The 24840-nt window shown below is 38.4% G+C and overlaps 1 protein-coding gene across 1 annotated transcript in view; it reads right to left on the bottom strand.

The window, feature by feature from the left end:
• Nucleotides 1-24840, bottom strand: part of GATAD2B (GATA zinc finger domain containing 2B) — a 175557-nt gene that overhangs the window by 12540 nt on the left and 138177 nt on the right. The window contains exons 2-4 of the mRNA XM_006895871.1: nt 23599-23934; nt 6251-6380; nt 4809-4940 (exon numbers count right to left, since the gene is read on the bottom strand). Of these exons, the coding sequence (XP_006895933.1) occupies nt 4809-4940; nt 6251-6380; nt 23599-23933 (597 nt within the window). The 5' untranslated portion in view covers nt 23934. The remainder of the gene's footprint in view (nt 1-4808; nt 4941-6250; nt 6381-23598; nt 23935-24840) is intronic.

The raw sequence follows: 24840 nt of genomic DNA, 5'->3' as shown, positions 1-24840 counted from the left end.
TGTAAATGTTTATGAAAATTAATAAAATATAGAAAAAAAAAAAGAAAGGGACGTCATGCTTGGGAGGGTGGAGGAACAGCACAAGAGAGGAAGACTCTTGATGAGATGGATTGATTCAGTGACTGGGGTAATGGGGGTAGGTGTTGGAGACAGTAAGATTGGCACAGGATAGAGCAGGGTATAGGGCTGTTGTATACGGTTGCATATTGCATGTATATGTTGTATATGGCACATAATAACAACAATCACGATGCTGCCTGCTGGTCCAGTGGTGAAATTTTTTGTTTTCGAGATGCTGATTTGTATTCCATATTTAAGGCTGTAGTCTTTGATGTTCTGAAATAAATTTTTCAAGTCCTCTTCACTTTTTGCAAGTAAGGTTGTATTATCTGCATACCTCAGGTTGTTTGATGAGTCTTTCTACATCCTTGATGTCTTGTTCTTCATATAGTTCAGCTGTTTGAATGATTTGTTCAGCATACAAATTTAACAGGTACAGAAAAAAGATACAACCCTGATGTATACCGTTCTTGATTTTAAATCATGCTGTGTTCTCTTGTTCTATTTGCACAACTACTTCTTGGTCTATGTATAGGTTTTGCAGGAGCACAATTTTATTTTCTGGGATTCCTCTTCTACTCAAAATTAGTCATAATTTGTTATGATCTAATATAGTCAAACACATCTGCATAATAAATTAGACCCAAGTAAACATCTTTCCTCAAGAAACAACGAGGCAATGGTGATAAAGGAGGAAGTTCAGGCTGGTCTGAAAATAAAGTCACAAGAATTGATGGAATAGCAATTGGCATATTCCAACAAATACATGCTGCCCTGGATGTGCCCACCAGGTTGTGCCAAGAAATCTGGAGGACAACTACATGGTCAACTAATTGGAAGAGATCTGTATTTATTCCCACTCCAAAAAAAAAAAAGACATGACAGAGTGTGCGAATTATAAAACAATATCACTAATACCATACACTAGCAAAATCCTGCTGAAGATTATCCAGAAACAATTGAATTCGAACAGTACATTGACAGAACTACCAGAAAGACAAGCTGGGTTTAGAAGAGGCTGTACTAGAAACATTATCACCAATATCAGATGGATCTTGGCAGAAAACAAAGCAAGTGAGAGGAATGTCTATCTGTGTTTCATTGACTATGCAAAGGCATTTGACTGTGTGGATCATAACAAACTGTGGCTGACTCTGAGAAGAATGGGAGTCCCAGAACATTTGATTGTGCTCTTGTGAAACCTATACGTGGACCAGGAAGCAGGCATCAGAACAGAGCAAGGAAACGGCATAGTTCAGGAAAAAAAATCAGAAAGGAGTGTGTTAGGGATGGCTCCTGCCTCCATACCTGTTTAATCTATATGCAAAACAGAAGATTCGGGAAGGTGGACCTTATGAGGAGGAATGTGGCATCAGGATTGGAGGAAGACTCATCAACAACGAACATTATGCAGATGACACAACCTAGCTTGCTGAAACTGAGGAGAACCTGAAGTGCTTGCTGCAAAAGGTTAAGGATTTTTTTAAAAAAAAAGGTTAAGGACTGTAATCTTCAATATGAATTGAAGCTCAACATCAGGAAGACAAAGATTCTCACCAATGGGCTAAATGGCAGCTCCATGATAGATGGAGAAGAGATTCAAGTTAACAATTATGGCTTCCTGGGCTCCACAATCAACACTCTTGGCATGAGCTTCAAGAAATCAAAAGATGATCTGCATTGAGAAAATCTACTATCAGGGACCTACCTCTCCAGAGTACTGAGAAGCAATGATGTCAGTCTAGAGAGTAAGGTGTGCCTAACCCAGGCCATGGTCTTAAAAATAAACTTGCTATGCATCAGAGAGCTGAACACTGACTAAGGATGACATCGAGAAGAAGAATTGATGCCTTCAAACTGTGCTGCTGGAGAAATCTTGAACATACCATGGACTGCCAAGAGAACAAATAAGTCTGTCTTGGAGAGGGTGAAACCAAGTTTCTCCTTGAAGGCTAAGATTTTAAGCTGTTTTACATACTTTGGGCATGTGGCCAGAAGGGACCAGTCTTTGGAGAAGGACATCATGCTGAGAAGGGTGGAGGGACAATGCAGGAGATGAAGACCCCAGTGAGATGGCTTGATAGAGTAACTCAGACAATGGGGTTGGTGTGTCAGAATCAGTGAGACAGGCTCAGGACAGGGCAGGCTTCAGAGCTGCTGAACATAGGGTCACAGGCAACTTGACGGCATATACCAATAACAAACAACATCTTTCTTGTAATCCCTGCTTTCAGTAAAGATTCATCTGACATCAGTAATGATAATCCTTGTTCCATCACTTCTTCTGAATTCTGCATAAATTTTTGGCAATTCCCTGTCAATGTACTATTCCAATAGTTTTTTTTGAGGAAACTTCATCAAGATTTTACTAGCATCTGTTATTAATGCTATTGTTCAATAATTTGCACAATCTGTTGGATCATTCTTCTTGGGAATGGGAACAAATATGTATCTCTTCCAGAGAGCTGGCCAAATAGTCAGTCTTCCTTATTTGCTGGCAGAGATAGCAAGCACATCCAGGGTTGCATCTGTTTCCTGAAACATTTCAACTGGTACTCCATCAATTTCTGGGTTGTTTTTGTTTGTTTGTTTTAAATTAGGGTAAAACAGTAAAGACAGAGTTATTAAAAAGTTATATTCTCAAAGGGACGTACCTCCCTCCTTGGAAGAAAATATGGAGGGAAGAGGCCTGGTTCTTTATTTTTTTGCTACTGTCTTCAGTGCTGTTGCGACTTCTTCCTTCAGCACTACGGGCTCTTGATAAGATGCTATTTCCTGAAATGGTTCAGTGTGAACCTTTTTTGGAGTGTATCTCTGTGTCTTCTTTCCAACTTCTTTTCATGCTTCCTGCATCATTCAAGATTTTATTCATAGAATCCTTCACATATTCTAACTTGAGGCTTGAATTTGTGCTTCACTTTTTCTAGCTTGAAAAATGTTAGGCATGTTCTTCCCCTTTGATGTTCTAACTCTAGCTCTTCATATATTTCTTTTTTTTTTCTCATATATTTCATTATAATACTTTTTCTTCTTGAGCAACCCTTAAAATCTTCTGTTCAGCTTTCTTACTCTACCATTCTATCTCTTTGTTTTGGTTTCTTTTCATTGCAATGCAAGTTTTGAAGTCTTTTCTGCCTTCTCTTATCCTTGTAATGTCCTTCTGCTTTCTTTATGGATGATTTCCTTGATGCCATTCCATAATCGGTCTGATCTTCAGTCATTATTAGTCAATGCAGCTAATTAATTAAGATGATTTTAATTTCAGCTGAGATTTACTGAACAGCATACTTCGGTTCTTATGATTTTCAATTTGAACTACATTTTAGTAGTTGACGGTCTATTTCACTGTCAGCCTCTATTCTGGTTTTGGTCACTCATAAGTCAGTTAGCTGTACTGTGGTGAGTGCATGTTGCTATGATGCATACCAGTGGTAATTCAAATAGCAGCAGGGTCATTTATGGCAGACAAGTTTTAGTAGAGCTTCCAGTTAAGAAGCAGGGCTGGCCATCTACTTCTGAAATAATGTGCCTTTGAATACCCAAGGGACAATGGAAGAACACTGGTGGATATACTGTTGAGAGATGAGCACTTCCAGTTGAAAGGCAGCAGAAATGTTAAAGAGAAAGAGCTACCTCCTCAAAGTAGAGTCTACTGTCATGTTAACATGGGAAAAGTCATCACTAGACTAGAGTCTATGACAACAGAGTAAAGACATCACTCAATGAAAAAGTCTTCATTTGCTGATGTAGCAAGACTCAAAATGAGAAGAAACAGCTTTTAAACATCCATTAATAACTAGAACAGAGGATGATTCTTGGAACATTGGAAAATGTAAAAAATGAAATGGAATGCAAAAAGACTGGTATGCTAGGCATTAGTAAGCTGAGATGGACTGGTATTAGCCATTCTGACTCAGACAATCACATGATCTACTGTGCTGGAGACAACAAACTAAAGAGAAATAGTTTTGCATGTCAAGATCTATTCCAAGGGAGCGCTGGTGACCTAGTGGCAAGAAGATGCATTGTAATACTGAAGGCACACGGTTTGAATTCACGAGATGCTCTGCTGAAGGAGGAGGGGCAATCTCCTGTGCCAGTTGGATCAGATTTGACGGTACACAACAACAAAAACAACAACAAAAGATCTATCCCAAAGTACAATGCTTAACTGTACAAAGTAGAAAAGTTAAAAAAAAAAGTAAAAAAAAAAAAAGTTAATACAACTATTATTCAACTATATTCACCAATCATGAAAGGGAAAGATGAAAATATTGAGGATTTCAACGAACTTTGGTAGTCTGTTAGTGTTCAAATATAAAATCAAGATTCATTCATAACAACTGGTGACTGGAATGCAAAATACAAAAATGAGGAAGAAAGAAAGACTGGTAATTGGAAAACATGGCTTTGATGACGGAAACGAGGTGGATATCAAATGACAAAATTCTGTACAATGAATGATTTATTCATTGCATATACTTAAAAGAAAATAAACAAACTATATACATAGACTTCATTTGATGTACTACAGAAATTAGACTGATTTACATCTGTGAAAAGAGACTATTCCTAGAGTTGTAAAAAACGCTAACACCTCAGGAAACTTAAAAACCACCTCCCCTTCCAAGAACCAGAGAAGAACAGCCCACACAATCAAATGTACCTAGCCTAAGTAAATTAAATTAGATGGAAAAACTTAAGCTTTTCTGTCATTTCTCTAGTTCCTCATTTCCAGAGCATATTACCTTCTGGACCACATTCTCTTTCTGCAGCTGACTCTGTCTCAGTTTCTTTAATAGCACCAGCCGGGCTTCTTCCAAACGCAGTTCATCTCTGAGTTGCTTGATAAGCTGCTGCCGCTCCTCAATGCCCTTCCCCTGGAGAAATAAAGACACAGTCTGCTATAGTAGCATGTACCCAGATAAAGATGATTACCTACTTTTAAAGCCGAACACATTCATCTCTCACATTAAGAAATAAAGTAGCAATGGGACTGTACGCTTTATATCTCTGTGGTCTAGTACAGTGTCTAATGTTCAGCAAGTATTCACACATGTTTCAGAATGATCAAACACAAATGCTTACTATCAAATTCCCAATGAAATGCAAGAATGACCAAAAGGGTCACTACTATTTCGTTTACAAAAATATTCCTACAGCTCTTAAAGCTATGTTTTCTCTAAATATATGTAAGAACTTAGGAATCCTTCCAAACTCTTAAACTGCTTGCTCGTTATGTGCTGCTGAGTTGGGACCAACTCATAGCTGACCCTTCAGCAGGTTTTCAGAGGCACTGAATCGCATGGAAGGAGAGTGTCCATCTTTCTCCTGAGGGGTAGCTGGTGGATTCAAGCTATTGGCCTTTAGTTTAGGAATGCAGTCACTGACACTAGAGTGCATAAAAACAATTCCTTTGGCCAAGAGCTTACTTTATGCGATTTGAATTACATTTTTAAATTTTTTTTTAAAGATTTTTATTTTATTTTTTTATTGTATTATTTTTATGTGTACCGTCAAATCAGATCTGACTGGAACAGGAGGAGATTGCCTCCTCCTTCTCCAGCACATTTTTTAATTTTTCTGTTCTAAAGACATTCTGTGGTCAGGCCTTTTGTTCACAGGGTCGCTATGAGCCATCTACGACTCGACGGCACCAAACAACAAAGACATTCTACTCAATGATTATTTTATACTATATTCTTTTGCATTTGATACTGCTTCTTCTAATTACCATGCCCTTGAAGATGAGAATGACTCTAAAATGTTTTCACCAGTGAATATTTAAATACGAAACAGTGAAAAACTAGAACTAGGACTTTTTTTAACTGTTGTTTTTTAGTTGTCATCAAGTCGAAGATGACTCATAGCAATCCTAAGAACAAAAAATCAGAACCCTGTTCTATCCTGCACCATCCTCACTTCCTGACACACAAGAGCTCACTGCAGCAGTCACCATGTCTATCTACCTGGTCAAGGGTTGTCTTCTCCTACATTGACCCTCCCTCCACCCTTTCTATCATTAAGTCCTTCTCCAAGGAATAGCTCCTCCAAACATCATTCTTGGTTCCAAAGAGCATGCCGCTGCACCCTCTCCAAGATATATCTGTTTGTTCCCTTGGCTGTCTATGGGATGTTCAGTGCTATTCTCCAACATCAGGTATGAAATAAACAGTATGTTTATCTTTACCTTAAACATTTCTAAGTTGGCTGCTTTGAGTCTTTCTTCCATTCGAGAGCTGGAACGGGGACTGGAAGCCTCATTGTCAGACAAAACAATGATGTCTGGTGAGGGGGTTTGCCTTCCTCGGTCTGATTCACTAGTCAATAAAAGAAAAACAAAAATAAGGCATTTTCAAAAGAGAGTTCACATAAAAAATTATTTTCTTTAAACAAAGAAACCCAAGGGAACTTAGGTCTGTTCTGATACATCCAGTTGAAAGCAAAGCCACTTAAATCTTAGGATAAAGATGACATCAGATATGAATGACAGCAAATCTTAGCAAAAGCACTTTTCTTACCTAAATATTGTTCTGAGGCTATAGGGTCAAAGATACAAAGACAATGATCAGCTTTAGAAACAACAATAAGAGATGCATTTTTTTATCACAGAGATTTTAATGAAAATTTTAAATATGTCCGCTGTATTCCATAATCACTTAGGCTGTGATTACATGAAAACAAGCGGGAAAAACAAGCTCTATTAAGGAAGGCAAAGGCAGCAGAGCCTAGGTTTCCACAGTCAAAATAGATTTTGTGCAGTTTATCTTTCAATAGGACTTTCCCAAGTCATTGTTTGACTTTGTTATTTAAATTGGTGGGAATATGTGAATGGGGCATATTAGACTATCCATAAGGGGACTGGTTAGCTATCATTTCACAAGGGTTATCAGCCAGTTGCAACAATTTACAGGGGGGAATGGTAAGTTACCAATAAATTGAACAGCTCTAGCTGCAGAGACAGATATTCTGGTGCCAATGAACAAGAAGCAAAAGAATGTAGGACATCTTTTATGCTTTAGCTACATCTATAGCAGCAACACCTATGGCCAAGCAGAAGACCTGAGAGGGTCACGGAGTGGGGGGCTTCTGGTGGGGATGCCAGTATTGGCAAGACTAAGAACTAATGGTGTCTCTTCATATTGCCAATCCTATTTATTGGATAACATCTATTTTGGTCTTTTGGGGCAGGGAGGCATCATTAAAAGGATTATACTTGTTTCTCTAGACAGAGAATTCATTGTTCAGGCCATGGGATAACAAGAATACCTGAAGTACTAACTGTCTTAGGCTCCTCAATCAATGACCATTATCTTCTAATTCTAACTTTTCTTTGATTTCTCAATTCAAAAGTTATCTTTCCAGTATTTACTTCCTCTGAGCTCTTCCACGTACTTAGGTGGTAATGTGTCTTTTTACCCCCCATTCTTGTTGTGTACCTTCGAATCAGATGTGACTGGCAAAGGAGGAGATTGTCTCTCCTCCAGCAGAGCATCTGGCGGATTTGACCATGCACCCACCTCTGGGACTGCAGTGCAGATTCTTGCCACTAGGCTACCAGAACTCCCTGGCAATGTGTCTTATGTAAACATTTCACTCAAAACCTTAACACTAAAGATCCTTAGTTCTGCGACGCTCTCTACTCTACGATTTCTCATGACTTCTTGTCTTATCTGCTAATGTGACATAAATACCTTTTAAACACGTATGCCTAATTGTTGGGATAGGAATTTATTTCCCCCCCCTTTTTTAATATGTTAAAAACATGAAACGCTACATGAATTTGCTTGTCATCCTTGAGCAGGGACCATGTGAATCTCCTCTGAATTGTTATAGTTAAGTGTACGTGCTGTCAAAGCAAGAATGGAATTAATTTTTTTTTAAATTTATTATTAACTTCAATGAAAATTTACAGACTTTGGATTTCCATTCATTCATTGTTGTACTTTTCTCGCCTCCCAATCGTCCCCTCTAGTATACTACCCTCTTGGAAAAGTAAAAGAAAAATTCTTTCACTGTTTTACAACCCCTCCCCCAGGTCCACTCCATTATGCAGCCTTCGCTCTGGACTCCTGTCATGACAAAAATACCTAATCACATATCCCTTTTAAATAGTTTTCTCTTTCATCTGTTTCAATGCAGTATACGTTATTGAACCCATCTTTCTCAGTCTCCCTCTAGCCCCGAGGTCAGTCCTGTTTTACAACAGTGGCACCATGCAGTATTTGTCCCTTTGTGACTGAGATACTTCACTAAGCATAAAGTCCTCCATGGTCACCCATTCTGAATAATATTGCATGAGTTCCTTGTTTTTCAATGCAGTGTAGTATTCCACTGTGTGAATATACCACAGCTTCTCTATCCATTCGTTTGTTGATAGGCACTTAGGTTGTTTCCAACTCCTTGTTATTGTGAACAAAACCACGATAAACACGGGTGTGCATATATCTGCCTGGATGTCAGTTATTGTCTCTTTGGGGTATATTCCCAGTATTGGAATTGCTGGGTCAAATTGTATCTCTATTTGCAACTTTTTGAGAAAGCACCACACCGCCTTCCACAGTGGTTGCAGAATTTAATTTCTTTACAGAGCAAAAATGAGTTACTAAAATCAACCAGGTTAGTTGAATAATAAAACAAGGAGAGGCTGATGAGACCAACTACCTTCAAAAGTATTTTGTATGGACTGAACAACCACTGCTCAGAGATGAAAAAAGCTGAGAATGTAGGGTTATAACAAAGAAGTCACTCAGACAGAGAAGGAAGGCTTCATGTTTTTTGTGATAATTAAAAACAACAACAACAAACCCAAAATAAACCAAACCAAATCAAACCTACTGCCATTAAGCAAACTGACTGATTCATAGCAATGCACCATCAACTTTTGGAAGCTGTAGAGATGTTCATCTTTCTCCCACAAGAATGGATGGTTCAAACTGCCAATATTCCAGTTAGCAGTCCAACATCTAACCTACTATATGCATGCTTAAGTAAAGAATGCAGTTTATTTTGGTGATTTATTTAACATTTCTTTTTTTTTTTAATTTTTTTATTTTGTGTGCGTGTACCATCAAATCAGATCTGACTGGTACAGGAGGATATTGCGCCTCCTTCTCCGGCAGAGCGTCTGGTGGATTCGAACCGTGTTCCTCTGGGATTGCAGTGCAGCTTCTTGCCACTAGGCCACCAGAGCTCCCCATTATTTAACATTTCTATATTCCTTCAATTTCCATTAAATTAGTTTTTCCGTCTGAAAGAATTCTCCATCTCTACTTGATTCCTCAATAGATATGACTGTGAGTCTATACCAAATGAATTAAAAAATCGTCTCAAGAACATACTGATGCACTGAATCCCAATGACCAACCAGAGAGACAACTTATGGCATTACATCAAGGACATCACAAAAGAAGGCAAAAGGTCATTAATTTTTTTTAAAAAGGAAAGAGAACTACCTCAATCTCATTTCATAAGGACAAATACTGCATAAGATCATGACTGTAAAAACTGAAAGATAATGCATATCCATGTTTATCGAGGCTTAGTTCACAAAGCAAAGAGCTGGAAACAACCTAAGTGCCCATCAACAAACAAATGGATACAGAAGCTGTGGTATATTCACACAATGGAATACTACGCTGTACTGAAAAACAAAGAACTCATGAAATATTCAAAACGGATGACCCTGGAGGACATTATGCTGAGTGAAATATCTCAGTCACAAAAGGACAAATACTTAATGGTGCCACTGTTGTAAAACAGGACTGGCATCAGGGATGAAGGGAGACTGAGAAAGATAGGGTAAATTATGTATACTACATTGAAACAGATGAGGGAGAGAACGGTTTAAAAGGGATATATGAGTAGGTAATATTGTCATGACAAGAGTCAGAGTAGAGTGGACTTGGGGGGAGGGATTATATAACAATGAAAGAACTTTTCGTTTACTTTTCAAAGAAAAGAGCTAACTGGGGGGGAAGGTTGTGCAGGGGAAAAAGTGCAACAATGAATTAATGGAAATCCAAAGTCTCTGTAAACTTTTATTAAAATTAATTCACAAAAAAAATCAAAGATAGACAAACACAAGACTCTAAAAAAAATAACAAAAAAAAAAAACCCAACAAAAAACCCACAACAAATAAAACCCAAAACTGAAAGATAACTAGTAAAATGTGTTTGGGAGCCCAAGGAAGGGAAAGGGTAAGAACAGAGAGGTGAAGATGGGAAGAAATCATGGGGTTGCACAATCTGGTGGATGAAGAGAGGAGGTAAAAGAAATGTGAGAGAAAGTGGGGACCAGTAAAGACAGGGTAATGGTGGGTACAGTTTAATGGTTATTAACTTTATAAAAGACAATGTATGAGAATGATTACATAAAACAGTATGAATTGTGCATGCAAAGCAATATAAAAGAAATACTAAATTAAAAAAAAAACACACAACCAAAACATTATGTTAGAATAGACTATGAAACTTGCACTAAAATATAAAGAAGTTACATCAAAGGGAAGTAATACTAAAGTAAGAAAGCTGAACAAGAAATTCTAAAGAGCAGCAATGTGAAAACAAAAAGCAAAGCATTATAATGAAATATACAAAGGTTGGTGTTAGAAAACCAAAATGGAAGAACATGGAACAAATCAAAGCCTTAAGATCTAATACTGGATGGAGGGTTCTATGGGCAAAATTTTGAATGATGAAGGAAGTATCAAAAGAAGATAGAAAGTGGCAAGAAGCTGCACTGCCATCCCAGAGACATGCAGTTGGAATCCACCAGATGCCCTGCTGGAGAAGGAGGGGCAATCTCCTCCTGTACCAGTAAGATCCAATTTGACGGTATGCACGCGCGCGCACACACACACACACAATCAATCACTCAATCAAACAAAAAAACAAAAAAAAAAAGAAGATAGAAAGAATAGAGTTACTACATCAAAGAGAACCAAGTGGCATGGAGCCATTTCAGGAAACAGTGTATGATTAAGAACCAACGTTGTTCAAGCTGCACTGAAGAAACTGGCAAACAATATGAGCCCAGGAATTGATATAATAAATACCAGTGACAAATTTCAATGAAAAGATGCAGCCCTGGATGTGCTCACTAGTCTATTCCAAGAAATTTGGAAGACAGCTACCTGGCCAAATGACAGGAAGAGAGCCTTACTTGTTTTCAGTCGAAAATAAAAAAGGTGATCCTACAGAACATGGATATTATCAAACACTAATATTACATGCAAGTAAAATCTTGACGATTACACAAAAGCCAAATGTAGTAGTACATGGATAAGAAACTACCAGAAATTCAAACTCAATTCAGAAGAGGTCAGGGAACAAAGGAAATCACTGCTGACATCAAATAGATCTTGCCTGAAGGGAGAGAATACCAGAAAAATGTTTTCACTTGGGTCTTATTGACAATGCAAAAACATGTGACTGTGTGGATCACAATTAATAATGGGTAACATTGAGAAGAATGAGAATCTCAGAATATTTAATCAGGCTCATGCAAAAGCTATTCATAGGCCAAGAAGTAGTTGTTAACTAGAACAATACTCCATAGTTTCAAGTCAGAAAAAGTGTGCATCAGAGTTGTCTACTTATGCTTTGTACCTATTCAATCTGAATGCTGAACAAATCATTCAAGAAACCAGACTATGTAAGAAAAAAGTGGCATCAGGATAAGAGAAAGACTCTTCAACAACCTGAGTTAAATGATAAAACACCACTTTGCCTGCTCAAAGTGAAGAGGACTTTCTTGAAACACCTGCAGCAGAAGATCAAACACTATAGACCTTAATATGAAATTACATCACAGCGTCAGGAAAACAAAAATTCTCACCACTGGACAAGTAGGTAACATTGACAGATAGAGAACAGACTGAAACAGTCAATGATTTCATCATTCAAAAATGGCTGGAAAAGTACCTAGGTAGGAAAATGCCAGAAGTTCAAGCAGGATTTAGAAGAGGCTGTGGCACCACGGATATCATTTGCTAATGTCAGACGGATTCTGGCTCAAAGTCAGAAATATCTGAAGAATGTCTATTTGTGCTTTATTGACTATGGAAAGGCATTTGACTGTGTGGATCATAAATCATGGCTAACACTGAGAAGAATGGGAATCCTAGAGCACTTGATTGTGCTCATGCTATACCTGAACCCGGAGGCTATGGTGTGAATGGAGCAAGGGAAAGGGAACACACTACATGGTTTCGAACTAGGAAGGGAGTACTCCAGGGTTTTACTCTCTCTCAACATCTATTCAATTTGTATGCTGAGCAAATTTATCCAAGAAGCTAGACACTTAGGAGGAGTGTGGCATCAGAATTGGAAAGAGATTAATCAATAACCTGTATTATGCAGATAACACAATCTTGCTTGCTCAAAGTGAGGAGGACTTGAAGCAGTATTGCAGAAGATCAAGGAATGCAGCCTTCCGTATGGATTGTATCTTAATGTCAGGAAAACAATGATTCTCATCACTGAACCAATAGGTAGCATCATGTTGGATGGAGAGGAGACCGGAACTGTCAACAGCTTCATCTTGCCTGGATCCACAATTAACACCCTTGGTACCAGCATTCAGGAAATAAGGAGACACTTTGCACTGGGAATACCTGCAGTTAAGGACCTTTCCAAATTACTGAGGAGTAGTAGTAGTTGTTGACCCAGGAAAAATGAATGAGATGGGGATACCAAGAATGGGAAGAGAAGAGAGTGAAGGCATTCGAAGACTGAAGCCCAGAGCCCAGTGTCTCTCTAACCTTTATTGAGAATTGCCAGGAAGTAAATCACAGAGAAAATTCTTAAATAATGAAGATATGTTTTTCTCTGCTGACAACCTTATGCTTATCTCAGGAATGAGAAACAAACACAGACTGAGATTTAGTGCAGGTGCCATTAGATCTGCCTTGGTGCTTAATTCCTGTGACCTGTCTCAGGAGAAATATCGTCTTATTCTTGTGATCTGACCCAAGAGGATTTCCAGCTTGCATTTGTGACTCTTTCAATTCTTGCTTAAGCACTTGGTTTAACATTTGGCTTCCCACAAGTAGTGATGTCAGTTTGAAGACCAAGGTGCATCTGACTCAGGTCATAATCTTTCTGATTACGTGCTATGATCTAAGAGCTGCACCATGAATGAGGACAGAAGGAGAATGGACGCCTTTGAGCTATGGTGTTGGAGAACGGTACTGAACATTCCATGGATGGCCAAGAGAAGAAATAGATAGGTCTTGGAGAGGGTGCAGCCAGCGTGCTCTTTGGAGGCAAGAATATGAGGCTTTGCATCACATAAATTGGACATACTGTTAGGAGGTGCTACTCCTTAGAGAAGGAAGGAGGTGTGGAGGGTAGGCAAAGGAGAGGAAGGTCTTCAACTTGATGGTTTGACATTGTGACTTCTACAATAGGCTCTTATGTGTCAAGAAGTGTGAGGATGATGCAGGACAGAACAGGGTTCAAATCTTTGGTTCATAAAGTCGCTGTGAGTCGTGCTCAGCTCGATGGCCCCTACAACAATTGATCCACAATCAACACTTTTAGTAACAGCAAGTAAGAAATCAAAAGACATGTGACATGGGAAATTACTGTTAAGGAGCTCTCTGAGTTACTGAAGATTACTGAGTATCTCATAAACGGCAAAAACAAGGAACACGTCTATCTAGCAATCAGATGCTCCTTAGAGGAAAAGATGGAGAAATGTCTCACATTCTTTGGGCATGCTGTACGGGTCCTTGGAAAAAGTCATCATGAACAGTGTCAATGAAAGGAAGATCCTCAACAAGATGAACAGAATGACTAAAACAAAGGGTTCAACTATGACAGAGACTGTGAATACGGGGCAGGATAAGGTCAAGTTCCCATCTGTTCTTCACAGGGTCACAATAGTTGTAATCAACCAGACAGCAACTAATAGCAGTAACTTGATTTTTTTCCTATTTTATGTCTCTAGTCAGAAGTCCATTCTGGTTCTAACTGGAGGCATATGCTACAGAAGATACTAAAAAACTCTTTGTTTAAATGGGTGCAATCTTCTGCATAGTCAATGTCAAGTATTAACATAGGAAAAAAATTTGACAGATTTTTAAAGCTGAGTGGTATTTGTCATAGATCTTTAACTGAAAACAACTTTTGTTTCTGGTTATAATTAGACCTACATTAGATAGAGTGCACAGGCAAGACAAAGTTCAGTACTTATTTTCTTTTAAATAAGCTACCTGGGATTCTGGCCTCATCTGTTAAACTTTTGAGAAGATTATTTTGTCTTGCAAAAACTTTTAAGAGCTAGAATTCAACACACTATCTTGTTTTTCTGGGTCATTCAAGTTTTCCATTTCTTACAGGGTACAGTCATCACTTTTTTTTTTTATAGTCATCACTTTTCTACCACACTTTACTTCACAGGATAAGTTCTCCTTTTTTTTATGAGAAATCCATCTTATCCAAGGTCTATGATGTATGCTTTTGTATATATTGTGTATGTTTTAGATTATCTGGAACTCTTAAGTATGAAATTCTACATGTTAAAGAGATATTATTAAAAGCCCAACTCCGCTGCTGTCATTTATGACTCTGATTGGCAGATTCCCAGACCGTAAAGCTGATCCTTATCATTAGTATAGAAAAAAAAATGAATAGCATTCCAAAAGACAGTAGTATTTGTTTCATGCAATTTAAGTGTAGTATATGTTTTATCAAATACCTTATCTCAAAGATATTATAATTTGTCTTAATGGCATAAAGATTTAGGCAATTATGACATGGATACTATGTCAAGAATGCTTCATCCTTTCTGCTTCCAATTTTATCTCCATTTATATATGGCAAAGAAATTATGATTTTTCTTGCTGAGCAATCTATCTTACTCATTCTTACAAAACTGAATTTCGGGCTAAGTGGAAATATCAATATGATGAAGATGGCACATACTGAGATCTGTTGTTCATAGCGTGACAAGTCATACTCAACTTGATGGCACATAACAATCTGGTAGTGAAAGAGGAAAATAAAAGCAACAAGGACCTATAGAAGCTATTTTTTTTCAGACAGAGTGAAGACTTTGTTTTTATGATGTGTCTTCTCCAAGAGTCTGTTAAAACAGTCCTCAGCTTTCAGAGATTAGCTTCAAAAATTCATTCCTTCAAAAATAAAATTAAATGCAAGACTGGATTTTCAGAATGATGTGACTTTTTAACACATAGTATATTTGAGACACTGGGCAATTCTAAAAGCATTAATTCGATTTTACCAAAATGTATCAACAGTGTTTTATGAAAAATAAATTTAGAGTTACAATTTAAGATATGAGGAATCAATCCTCAACATTTCCATTCTTTTTCTCTTGTGATGAAGCTGTAATACTCACTTGTTCCAGAAGGGTAAGGCTGATATGGGGCAAGAGGGTGTTCATAATCTTATTTACTCACTTACATTTCTTCCAAACGCTTAAGGAATAATCTTCTTGCATAATATTTCACCAACACTACCTGTAGTTTCTAAGTGTTGTATCAAGTCAACTATGACTCATAGCATCACTACAAAGAAGAGATCTAAATCATGCTCTATCTAATGCCATCCTTAGAATCTTTGTGTTGATCAATCTTGCTGAGGACTTTTCCCAGAATGACAATTTTTTCCAAGCCTGGGCCTCTCCTGACAAAATGCTTAAAGTATGTATGTGAGGTATAGTTTACCATTGTTCTTACGTGCCATTGAGTCATCTGCAACTCATAGCAACCCTATGCACAACAGCCCTACATCCTGATCTATCCTGTGCCAATTTTATTCTCTCTGACACACCTCCCTCACTACCTCAGTCATTGAATCAATCTCATCGAGTTTTTCTCTCTTCTGCGGTCCCTCCACCTTCCCAAGCATGACATCCTTCTCCAAAGACTAGTCCCTCCATGCAACATGTCCAAAGTAGGTCAGACGAAGCTTCAGAATCCTTGCCTCCAAGAAGCAGCCTGGTCTCACCCTTCTAGAATGAACCTGTTTGTTCTCCTAGCCATCCATGGTACATTCAATACTCTTCTCCAGCACCACAGCTCAAAAGCATCAGTTCTCCCTCTATCATCCCTCGTCACTGTTTACCTCTCTGATGCATAGCAAGTAACTGCAAACACTATGGCCTGATCAGGTGTACTTAGTCTCCAGACTGACATTGTTGTCCTTCAATACTTTGGAGAGGTCTCTGACAGCAGACTTTCCCAAAGCAATTTATCTGCTAATTTCCTGGCTTCTGGTACCAAGTGTGTTGATTGTGGAACCAAGCAAACTAAAGCTAATTAACAATCACAATCTTTTCACCATCTAGCATGATGCTGCCAATCAGCCCAGTGGTGAGAATCTTTGTCTTCTTGATGTTGAGCTTCAATTCATATTGAAGGTTGCAGTCCTTGACCCTCTGCAGCAAGCACTTCAGGTCCTGCTCAGTTTCAGCAAGCAGGGTTATGTGATCGACATAACGCAGATTGTTGATGAGTCTTCCTCTAACCTTGATGCCTCATTTCTCCTCATGGAGCCCAGTGGCCTGGATAATCTGTTCTGCATCTAGATTGAGAAGACAGGAGATAGGACACATTCCTGGCGAACACCCTTCCCAATTCTGAACCATGAAATATTTCCTTGTTCTGTTCTTATGACTGTCTCCTGGTCCAAGTATAGTTTTTGCATAAGCATGACCAAGTGTTCTGGGATTCTCATTTTTCTCAAGAGTTAGTTACAGTTTGTTGTGATCCACACAATCAAATGCCTTTGTATAATTAATTTTACCATACTTGCCTCTAATGAGAACTGTTTGCACTTCCTTCAAGATAGGCTTATTTTTTATTTTGACAGTCCTTGGGATATTCAGTACTCTTCTCCAACACAATTCACAGATATCAATTTTTCTTTGGTTTCCTTAATTCACTGTCCAACTTTCAGATGCATAGGAAGCAAATGAAAAGACTATGACCTAAATCAGGCACATATTAGTCTTTAAAGTGACATCCTTTTGCTCTTTAGAACTTTGTACAGATCCTGGACACCACATTTCTTCAATGCAAGATGTATTTTATTTCTGGACTACTACCATCATAGGTACTGATTGTGCATCCAAGTGAAATAAAACCAATGATAACTTCAGTATTTCCTCCATCTATCATGATCTTGCCTAGTGGTTCAGGTGTTGTGAGTTTTACTTTCCTGATGCTGAGATATAATCCATATTTAAGGCTGCAGTCTTTGATCTTAAGAACTTCAAATCTCCATCACTTTATATAAGCAAAGATATACCACCTCTGTATAAATCGGGCTGTTAAGTCTTCCTCCAACCCCAATTCCAAAATCATCATTTTATAGTCCTGTTTACTAAATGATCTGTTTAACATACAGATTCAAGATGTACAGAGAAAGGATAAAAATCTAATGCACATCTCACAGTATTCCCTTACTCTGTTTGGACAACTGCTTCTTGGTCTATGAATAGCTTTAGCTTTAGCACAATTATGTATTCCAGGATTCCCATTCTTCTCAGGATTATCCACAATTTGTTACAATCCACAGAGTCAAATGTCTTTGTTACTACTGTTATGTGCCATCGAGTTGCCTGCAACTCATAACGACCCTAAACCCTGCTCTATCCTGTGCCAATCTCACTGTCTCTGATACACCTAACCCCATTACCACAGTCACTGAATACAGCTGTTCCTCCTCCTATGTGCTTCCATATCTGAGGGCTCAGGCTCAGTTGCCACCTCTGCTAGTCAAAGTGTGATCTATTTTACATAGGGTTTTCGAAGATATGCTATTTCAGAAGTGGATGATCAATCTTTCTTCCTAATCTGTCTTAATTTGATTGCTCAGATTTAGAACATTATCTGGTAGACAAGCACTTTGCGGAAAAGAGCAGACTAAAGATACTTCCCATCTGTACTTATCATGCTGAATAAAACACAAGTAAACAAACATCTTTCTGGCATTTTCTGCTCTCAGTCAAGATCCATCTGATACTAACAAGGATGTCCCTTGTTACCTGGCCTCTTCTGAATTATGCTTGAATTTCTAACAGTTATATGTCGATGGACTCTTCCAGCTACTTCTGAGTAATCTTCGGCAAGATTTTACTTTATGTGATGTGAATGATATTGTTTAATAGTTTTTGTAGTTGGATTATCCTTTACTTTGGGGAATGGGAAGAAACAGGGACCTTTTCCAGTCAGTTGTCCAAATAGCTATGTTCTAAATTTCATGGAATATGCTAGTGAGTAAGTAGGTCCAATTAAAATGCTGAATCTTTTAAATGTGTCAAATGTTCCATTAATTCTTGGGTCCTTTTGCTTAGCCAATTCCTTCAGCACAACTTTAAGTATTGGTTCTTGATCATATGCTACTGTTTAAAAATCTTTCCAAGATGACCACTTCTCTCTCTCTCTCTCTGTGTATGTGTGTGTGTGCATACAGTTAAATCAGATCCGACTGGCACAGGAAGAGATTAGCCCCTCCTTCTGCAGCGGAGCATTTGGTGGATCTGAACCGCGAACATTCGGAATGCAGCACAGCATCTTGCCATTAGGCCAACAGAGCAGAGATCAATTCTTTTTGGTATATTCTGTGTGTATCCTTTCCATCTTCTTTTGCTGCTTCATGCATCATTCAAGATTTTGCTCATAGTATTGCAACTATGATTTGCTCTAGTATTACAACTTGAAGATTAAATGTTTTTTCCCCCCATTCTTTCAGTTTGAGAAATGCCAAGCATGTTTGTGAGCACTGGTAAGGGTACTTCTCTTCCTCTAGAACCACTACAAAATTTTACATTCCCTGAGAGCTTATGTGCAGTCCAGCTGGAAATGACTCACAGCTGACCCTAGTGAGTGTTCAGAGGATGAAAACTACATGCGACTAGACTGCACATCTTTCTCCTGTGGAACAGATGATGGATTTGATATGCTTGCCTTAATGTGAAAGTGAAGATTGTTGTTATGTGCTGTTCAGTCAGTCACCTGTGACTCATAATGACCCTATGCACAAGAGTTCTAAACCCTGCTCTATCCTGTACCAATCTTATTGTCTCTGACACAACTACCCCATTACCCCAGTCACTGAATCAGTCTATCTCATCGAGCGGCTTCGTCTTTTGTGCTGGGCATCCTCCCAAGCATGACATCCCTCTCCAAGATCTGGTCCTTCCTTGCAACATGTCCACAACATGTCCAAAGTAGGTCAGATGAAGGTCTTAAAGACTCTAGAGGCAGCTGTGTTTTATTTAAAGGGTAGTTGTTCCTATTATTGTTAGGTGCTGTCGAGTCGAGTACAACCCATAGTAAACTTAGGAGCAACAGATATGAACTCTGTCCAATCCTGTGCCATCTTCATACTTCCTGACACATAAGAGCCCATTGTGGCACTAACTGCCTCAATCCACCTGGTCCAGGGTCTTTCTTTCATTTGTCAACTCTCTACCTTTTGAGCATCATGTCCTTCTCCAAGGAATAGCCTCTCTTATCAACATGTCTGAAGTATGTGAGGCAAAGTCTCATTATCTTTGCCTCCAAAGAGAATTCTAGCTGCACCCTATCCAAGACATACTTGTTTGTTCTTTTGGCACTCCATGCAATGTTCAGTACTCTTCTCCAACACCACAACTCAAAGACATCAATTCTTCTTTGTCATCCTTCTTTACTATCCAGTTCTCAAATGCACAGAAAGTGATCAGAACAACAATGGCCTAATCAGATGCACCTTAATCCTCAAACAGACATCCTTACTCCTCAATAATTTAGAGAAGTCCCTAACTGCACACTTGCCCAGTGCAGTATGTCTCCTAATTTCCTGACTGCTTGTACCAAGTATGTTAACTCTGGATCCAAGTAAGATGAAGCTGTTGACAGTTTCAATCTTTTCTCCATCTTTAATGACACTACCTATCAATCTAGTAGAAGAATCTTGGTTTTCTTGACATTAAGATGCAACCCGTATTAAAGACTGAATTCCTTAATCTTCTCAAACAAGTGATTCAAGTCTTCCTCACTTTCAGCAAACAAGGTTTTGTCATCTGCATAATGTATGTTACTGATGAGTCTCCCCCGATCCCGATGTCACATTCCTTTCCATAGAGTCCGGCTTCTCAGATAATCTGCTCAGCATACAGACTGAATAGGTATGGAGAGTGACACACTCCCTTCTTACTTTTTAAACCATGTAGTTGGTTATTTGCTCTATTCACACAACAGCCTTCTGTTCTACGTATAGGTTTCGCATAAGCACAATCAAGTGCTCTGTAATTACTATTTTTCTCAACGTTAACCATGACTTGGTATGATCCACATAGTCAAACATCTTTGAATGGTCAATAAAGCATAGACAGATATTCTCGTAGTATTCTTTACTTTCAGCCAGGATCCATCTGACATCAGCAATGATATCCATGGTACCACAGTGTCTTCTAAATCCTGTTTAAACATCTGGCAGTTTCCTATCTATGTACTGTCCCAATTGTTTTTGAATTATCTTCAGCATTATTTTGCTTGCATGTGATATGAATGATACTGCTCAATAGTTTCCACATTCCACTGGACCACCGTTTTTGGGAATGGTAACCAATATGGACCTCTTTCATTGGCCAAACAGCTGTCCTCCAAATTTCCTTGTATAGACTAGTGAGCACATCTAGGGATGCATCTATTAACTGAAACAAATCAATTGGCATCCCATTGATTCCTGGGACCTCATTTTTTGGCAATGTCTTCAATACTTGCTTCTGCTTCCTTCTTCATTACCATTTGCTCCAGCTCGTGTGGTACTTCCTGAAATTTTTCAGTGTCAGCCAGTTCTTTTTGGTACAATGACTCTGTATTCCTTCCATCTTCTTTGGATACTTTCTGGGTCATTCAACACATTGTCCATGACTTGAGGCTTAAATTTGCTTTTCAGTTCCCTCAGTTTGAGAAATGTAGAGTTCTTAATTTTTAAATATGTTCCAATTATAGCTCTCAACCCATTCCATTATAATACTTTGTCTTCTAGAGCTACCCTTTGAAATCTTCTATTCATCTCTACTTCAAGATGTTTTCCCTTTTTTTTTGGTTTCTTGATGCTCTAGTGTAATTGTTAAGAGTCTCTTGTGTCATCCATTAGTTTTTTTCTTTCTCCTCTGTAATGACCATTTATTTCTTCATAAAAACGGTAATTAGGAGTTGAGATTGACTTGATGGAAATATATTTTTGTTTTGGTTTTTTAAAAACTGGGTATTAGAAGAAACACTAAAAATTGCACTAGAGCATCAAGAAGCCAAAAGAAAGGGAAAACATGGCAAAGCAAAAAAAAGCTGAAAATAAGACTTTAAAGGATAACTCAAGACGACAAAGTATAATGAAATGTGCAGAGAGCTGGAATTGGAGAATAAAAAGGGAAGAACTTGCTCTACATTTCTCAAGCTCAGAGAACTGAAAAACAATAGTCTCTGCCAGGAAATTTGGAAGACAGTTGTCTGGGCAACGGATTGGAAAAGGTCTGTATTTATTCCCAGTTCAAAAAAAAAGGTGATCCAATCGAATGAGCAAACTATCAAATAATATCATGAATATGACATGCAAGTGAAATACTGAAGATGATTATTAAAAAATGATTAGAACAGTATTTAGAGAACTGCCAGAAGTTCAAGCAGGATTTAGAAGAGGCTGTGGTGCTAGGTATATCATTGCTGATGTCAGATGGATCCTAGATGAAAATAAAGAATAACAGAATAATGCCTATTTATGGTTTATTGACCAAGCAAAGGTATTTGATTGTGTGGACCATAACAAGCCATGGCTAACATTGAGAAGAACAGAAATCCCAGAGCATGTAATTGTGTTCATTCAAAACCTAGAGTTAAACCAGGAGGCTGCTGTGTTAACAGAGCTGGGGAACACTGAGGTTTAAAATTAAGAAGGGAGTGTGTCAGGGTTGTAGTCTCTCTTCTTATCTATTCCATCTGCATGCTGAGTAAATTATTTAAGCAGCTAGGCTCTATGAAGAGGTATGTGACATCAGAATTGGAGGGAAATTCATCAATAACTCACATTATGTCGATGACACCTTGCTTGATAAAAGTGAGGAGGACTTGAAACACTTATTGCAGAAGATCAAGGAATGTATCTTCAATATGGATTGCATCTCAATGTCAAGAAAACAAAGATTCTTACCACTGGACTGATAGGTAGTATCACAATGGAGAAGAGATTGAAACTGTCATCTTACCTAGATTCACAATTAACACCCTTGATACCGACAGTCAGGAAATGAGACACACTGTACTGGGAAACTCTGCAGTTAGGGACATCTCTCAAGCTACTGAGGAGTAATGATGTCTGTTTGAAGACTAAGGTATATTTGATTGAGGCCACACTCTTTCTGACCATTTGCTATGCATCTGAGAGCCGAACAATAAATAGGGATGACAGAAGAATTTATGCCTTTGAGCTGTGGTGTTGGAGAAGAGCAATGAATTTCCCATGGACGGCCAAAATAAACAAGTATGTCTTGGAGAAGGTTCAGCCGGAGTGACCTCTGGAGGCAAGGATGATGAAGCTTTTGCCTCACATACTTTGGTCATGTTACTAGGAGGGGCTATTCCTTGGAGAGGGATATAATGCTTGGAAGGGTAGAGAGTCTGTGTAGGAGAGGAAGATCCTTAACCAGGTGGACTGACACAGTGACTGCTGCAATCGGCTATATTGTGTCAGGAAGTACGAAGATGGCACAGGATAGGACAGGGTTCCAACCTTTGGTTCAAAGGGTTACTATGAGTCATGCTCAACTCAACAGCACCTATCAACAACTTGGACTAATCCCTCTCTCTTCACTGCCAGTGCATCAATTTAAACTCACGGTGACCCTCCACTCGATTACTGGGGCTGTAAACCTTTATGGAAGGTAATTGGCCATCTTTCCCAAGAAGCACCTAACAGATTCAAACCACTGACCTTTCTACTAACAATCTTCCATATAATACTATGCCATCAGAGCTCCTAGCTTTAAAAAGAAATAAAAACCTAAAACAACCTACAAAATTCCTAAAACTCACTATCATCAAAGCAGTTCCAAATCATGACTCTCCACTGGGTTCCCCAGGCTCCGTATTCGAACTATAGAGTGCCAATTTCTATTCCTCAGAAACAACAATGAATTCAAACCACAAGATGCTTAGCCTTTGATAAGCTGAAGGAGAAGAACTAAGATTAAGAACTAATTTTGGAAGCACTTAGCTTCTTTTAGAAATGAGAATTCAGCGAGCTCTGGTGGCCTAGTGGCAGGAACCTGCACTGCAATTCCAGAGGTGTGCAGTTCAAATCCACCAGATGCTCTGCTGAAGAAGGAGGAACAATCGCCTCCTGTACCAGTCAGATCCAATTTCACGGTACACACATAAAAAGAATAAATAAATTAAAAAAAATTGTTTTTAAAAAAAAGAAATGAGAATTCATGGTCAAGGCAGATATAGATGTTTCTTTCTCAAAAGCTTTGCTTATAAAGTTCCCATCCCTGAAGTCATCTAATCAGAGCCATACCTTCGTCTAGCACTCATATCCACAGGCTCATCATTGATGTTTTCTTTTCCTGGCCTTCCAGCAGTCCGGCTGTCCCCATGAGGCCTGAGATTCCCATTGAGTTTCTCTTCATAACCCTTGACACCACCGCCATCCTGTTTTGTGGGTAACTCATGTGACACCTCAAGGTTGGCTAAATCTTTCCTTTTGAGCAGGGCCAACATCTTTAGACGTTCCATGGCTTCATGCCCCTCCATTTTGAGCCGCTTTGCCAGGACATCATCTCGCTCATCTGCTGGGTCTAAGCTTCGCTTCAACAGATTCAAACGAAGAGCATCTTCTGTCATTCTATCCATCCTATGGAAAGAAAAACACAATGAAATCAGACTAAGTCCTTTAAGTAGTCCTTGCCAAAAGGAGATGGAATGGTAATGATATTAAGAATTGTACAGATATAGATATATGCAAAGTTACATGGTCTAATCATCCGTTCCATGTCTTCCAAGAATATTCCATATTAATGAAAAATTTGCCACTCAAATGTAGCAATGGAAATGAACTTCAGCTGTTCTGTGGTTATTGAGATCCTTGCTATACCAAATACTTTATTTGGTGTTCCTTGCCTGAAACTAACTGCCTTATTCACCTGGATGCTGCCTCAGAAGCCTATTCTCTTTCAACAACTAAACATTAAAAATGATTATGCAAGCAGAATCAGAGTCAGATACTTGTAGTTTAGCTTGTGTACCTGGCAGACTCTTTGTGAATGGGAAGCTTCTCAGGCCATAGAAACTCATCTTTACCATATTTTCATGCAAATAAAATATATTTTGCAAACTGTGTATTTCCCAAGAGTTACCTTCACAAACACACTATACCAATTTTTAAAAATATATTCCCAACTCAATTTTCATTTCTCTTCATGCCCAACAGATTTAATGTCATAAAACTGATGTCATGGAAATTTAATTTAAGGTGTGTATTGTAAGCCAAGTGTAACCAATGCTGAGCTGAATGGGTTTATGATAAAAATGAACTAACAAGACATCATATTTAAAACAAATATATGCATGTCCAAATAACTGGAAACTAGTTCAAAGTGATCCTAGCCCTAAAACTACAAGATACTGGTTATACTGTTTACATAAATTAAAATCAGAAACAATTTGTTATAATAAATATCTTTGAAATCAAGAAAGGCACCAGAAGAAAATGTATTCTCAAAACAGTCACTTTTTGGTGCAACCACTGTGAAAGGCTGTA

This window comes from Elephantulus edwardii, unplaced genomic scaffold, assembly GCF_000299155.1.
Source record: "Elephantulus edwardii isolate Elephantulus edwardi_28Jun2011 unplaced genomic scaffold, EleEdw1.0 scaffold00176, whole genome shotgun sequence".
NCBI lineage: Eukaryota > Metazoa > Chordata > Mammalia > Macroscelidea > Macroscelididae > Elephantulus > Elephantulus edwardii.
The sequence above is the reverse complement of the archived record's forward strand: the minus strand, read 5'-3'. Positions and strand labels throughout refer to the sequence as shown.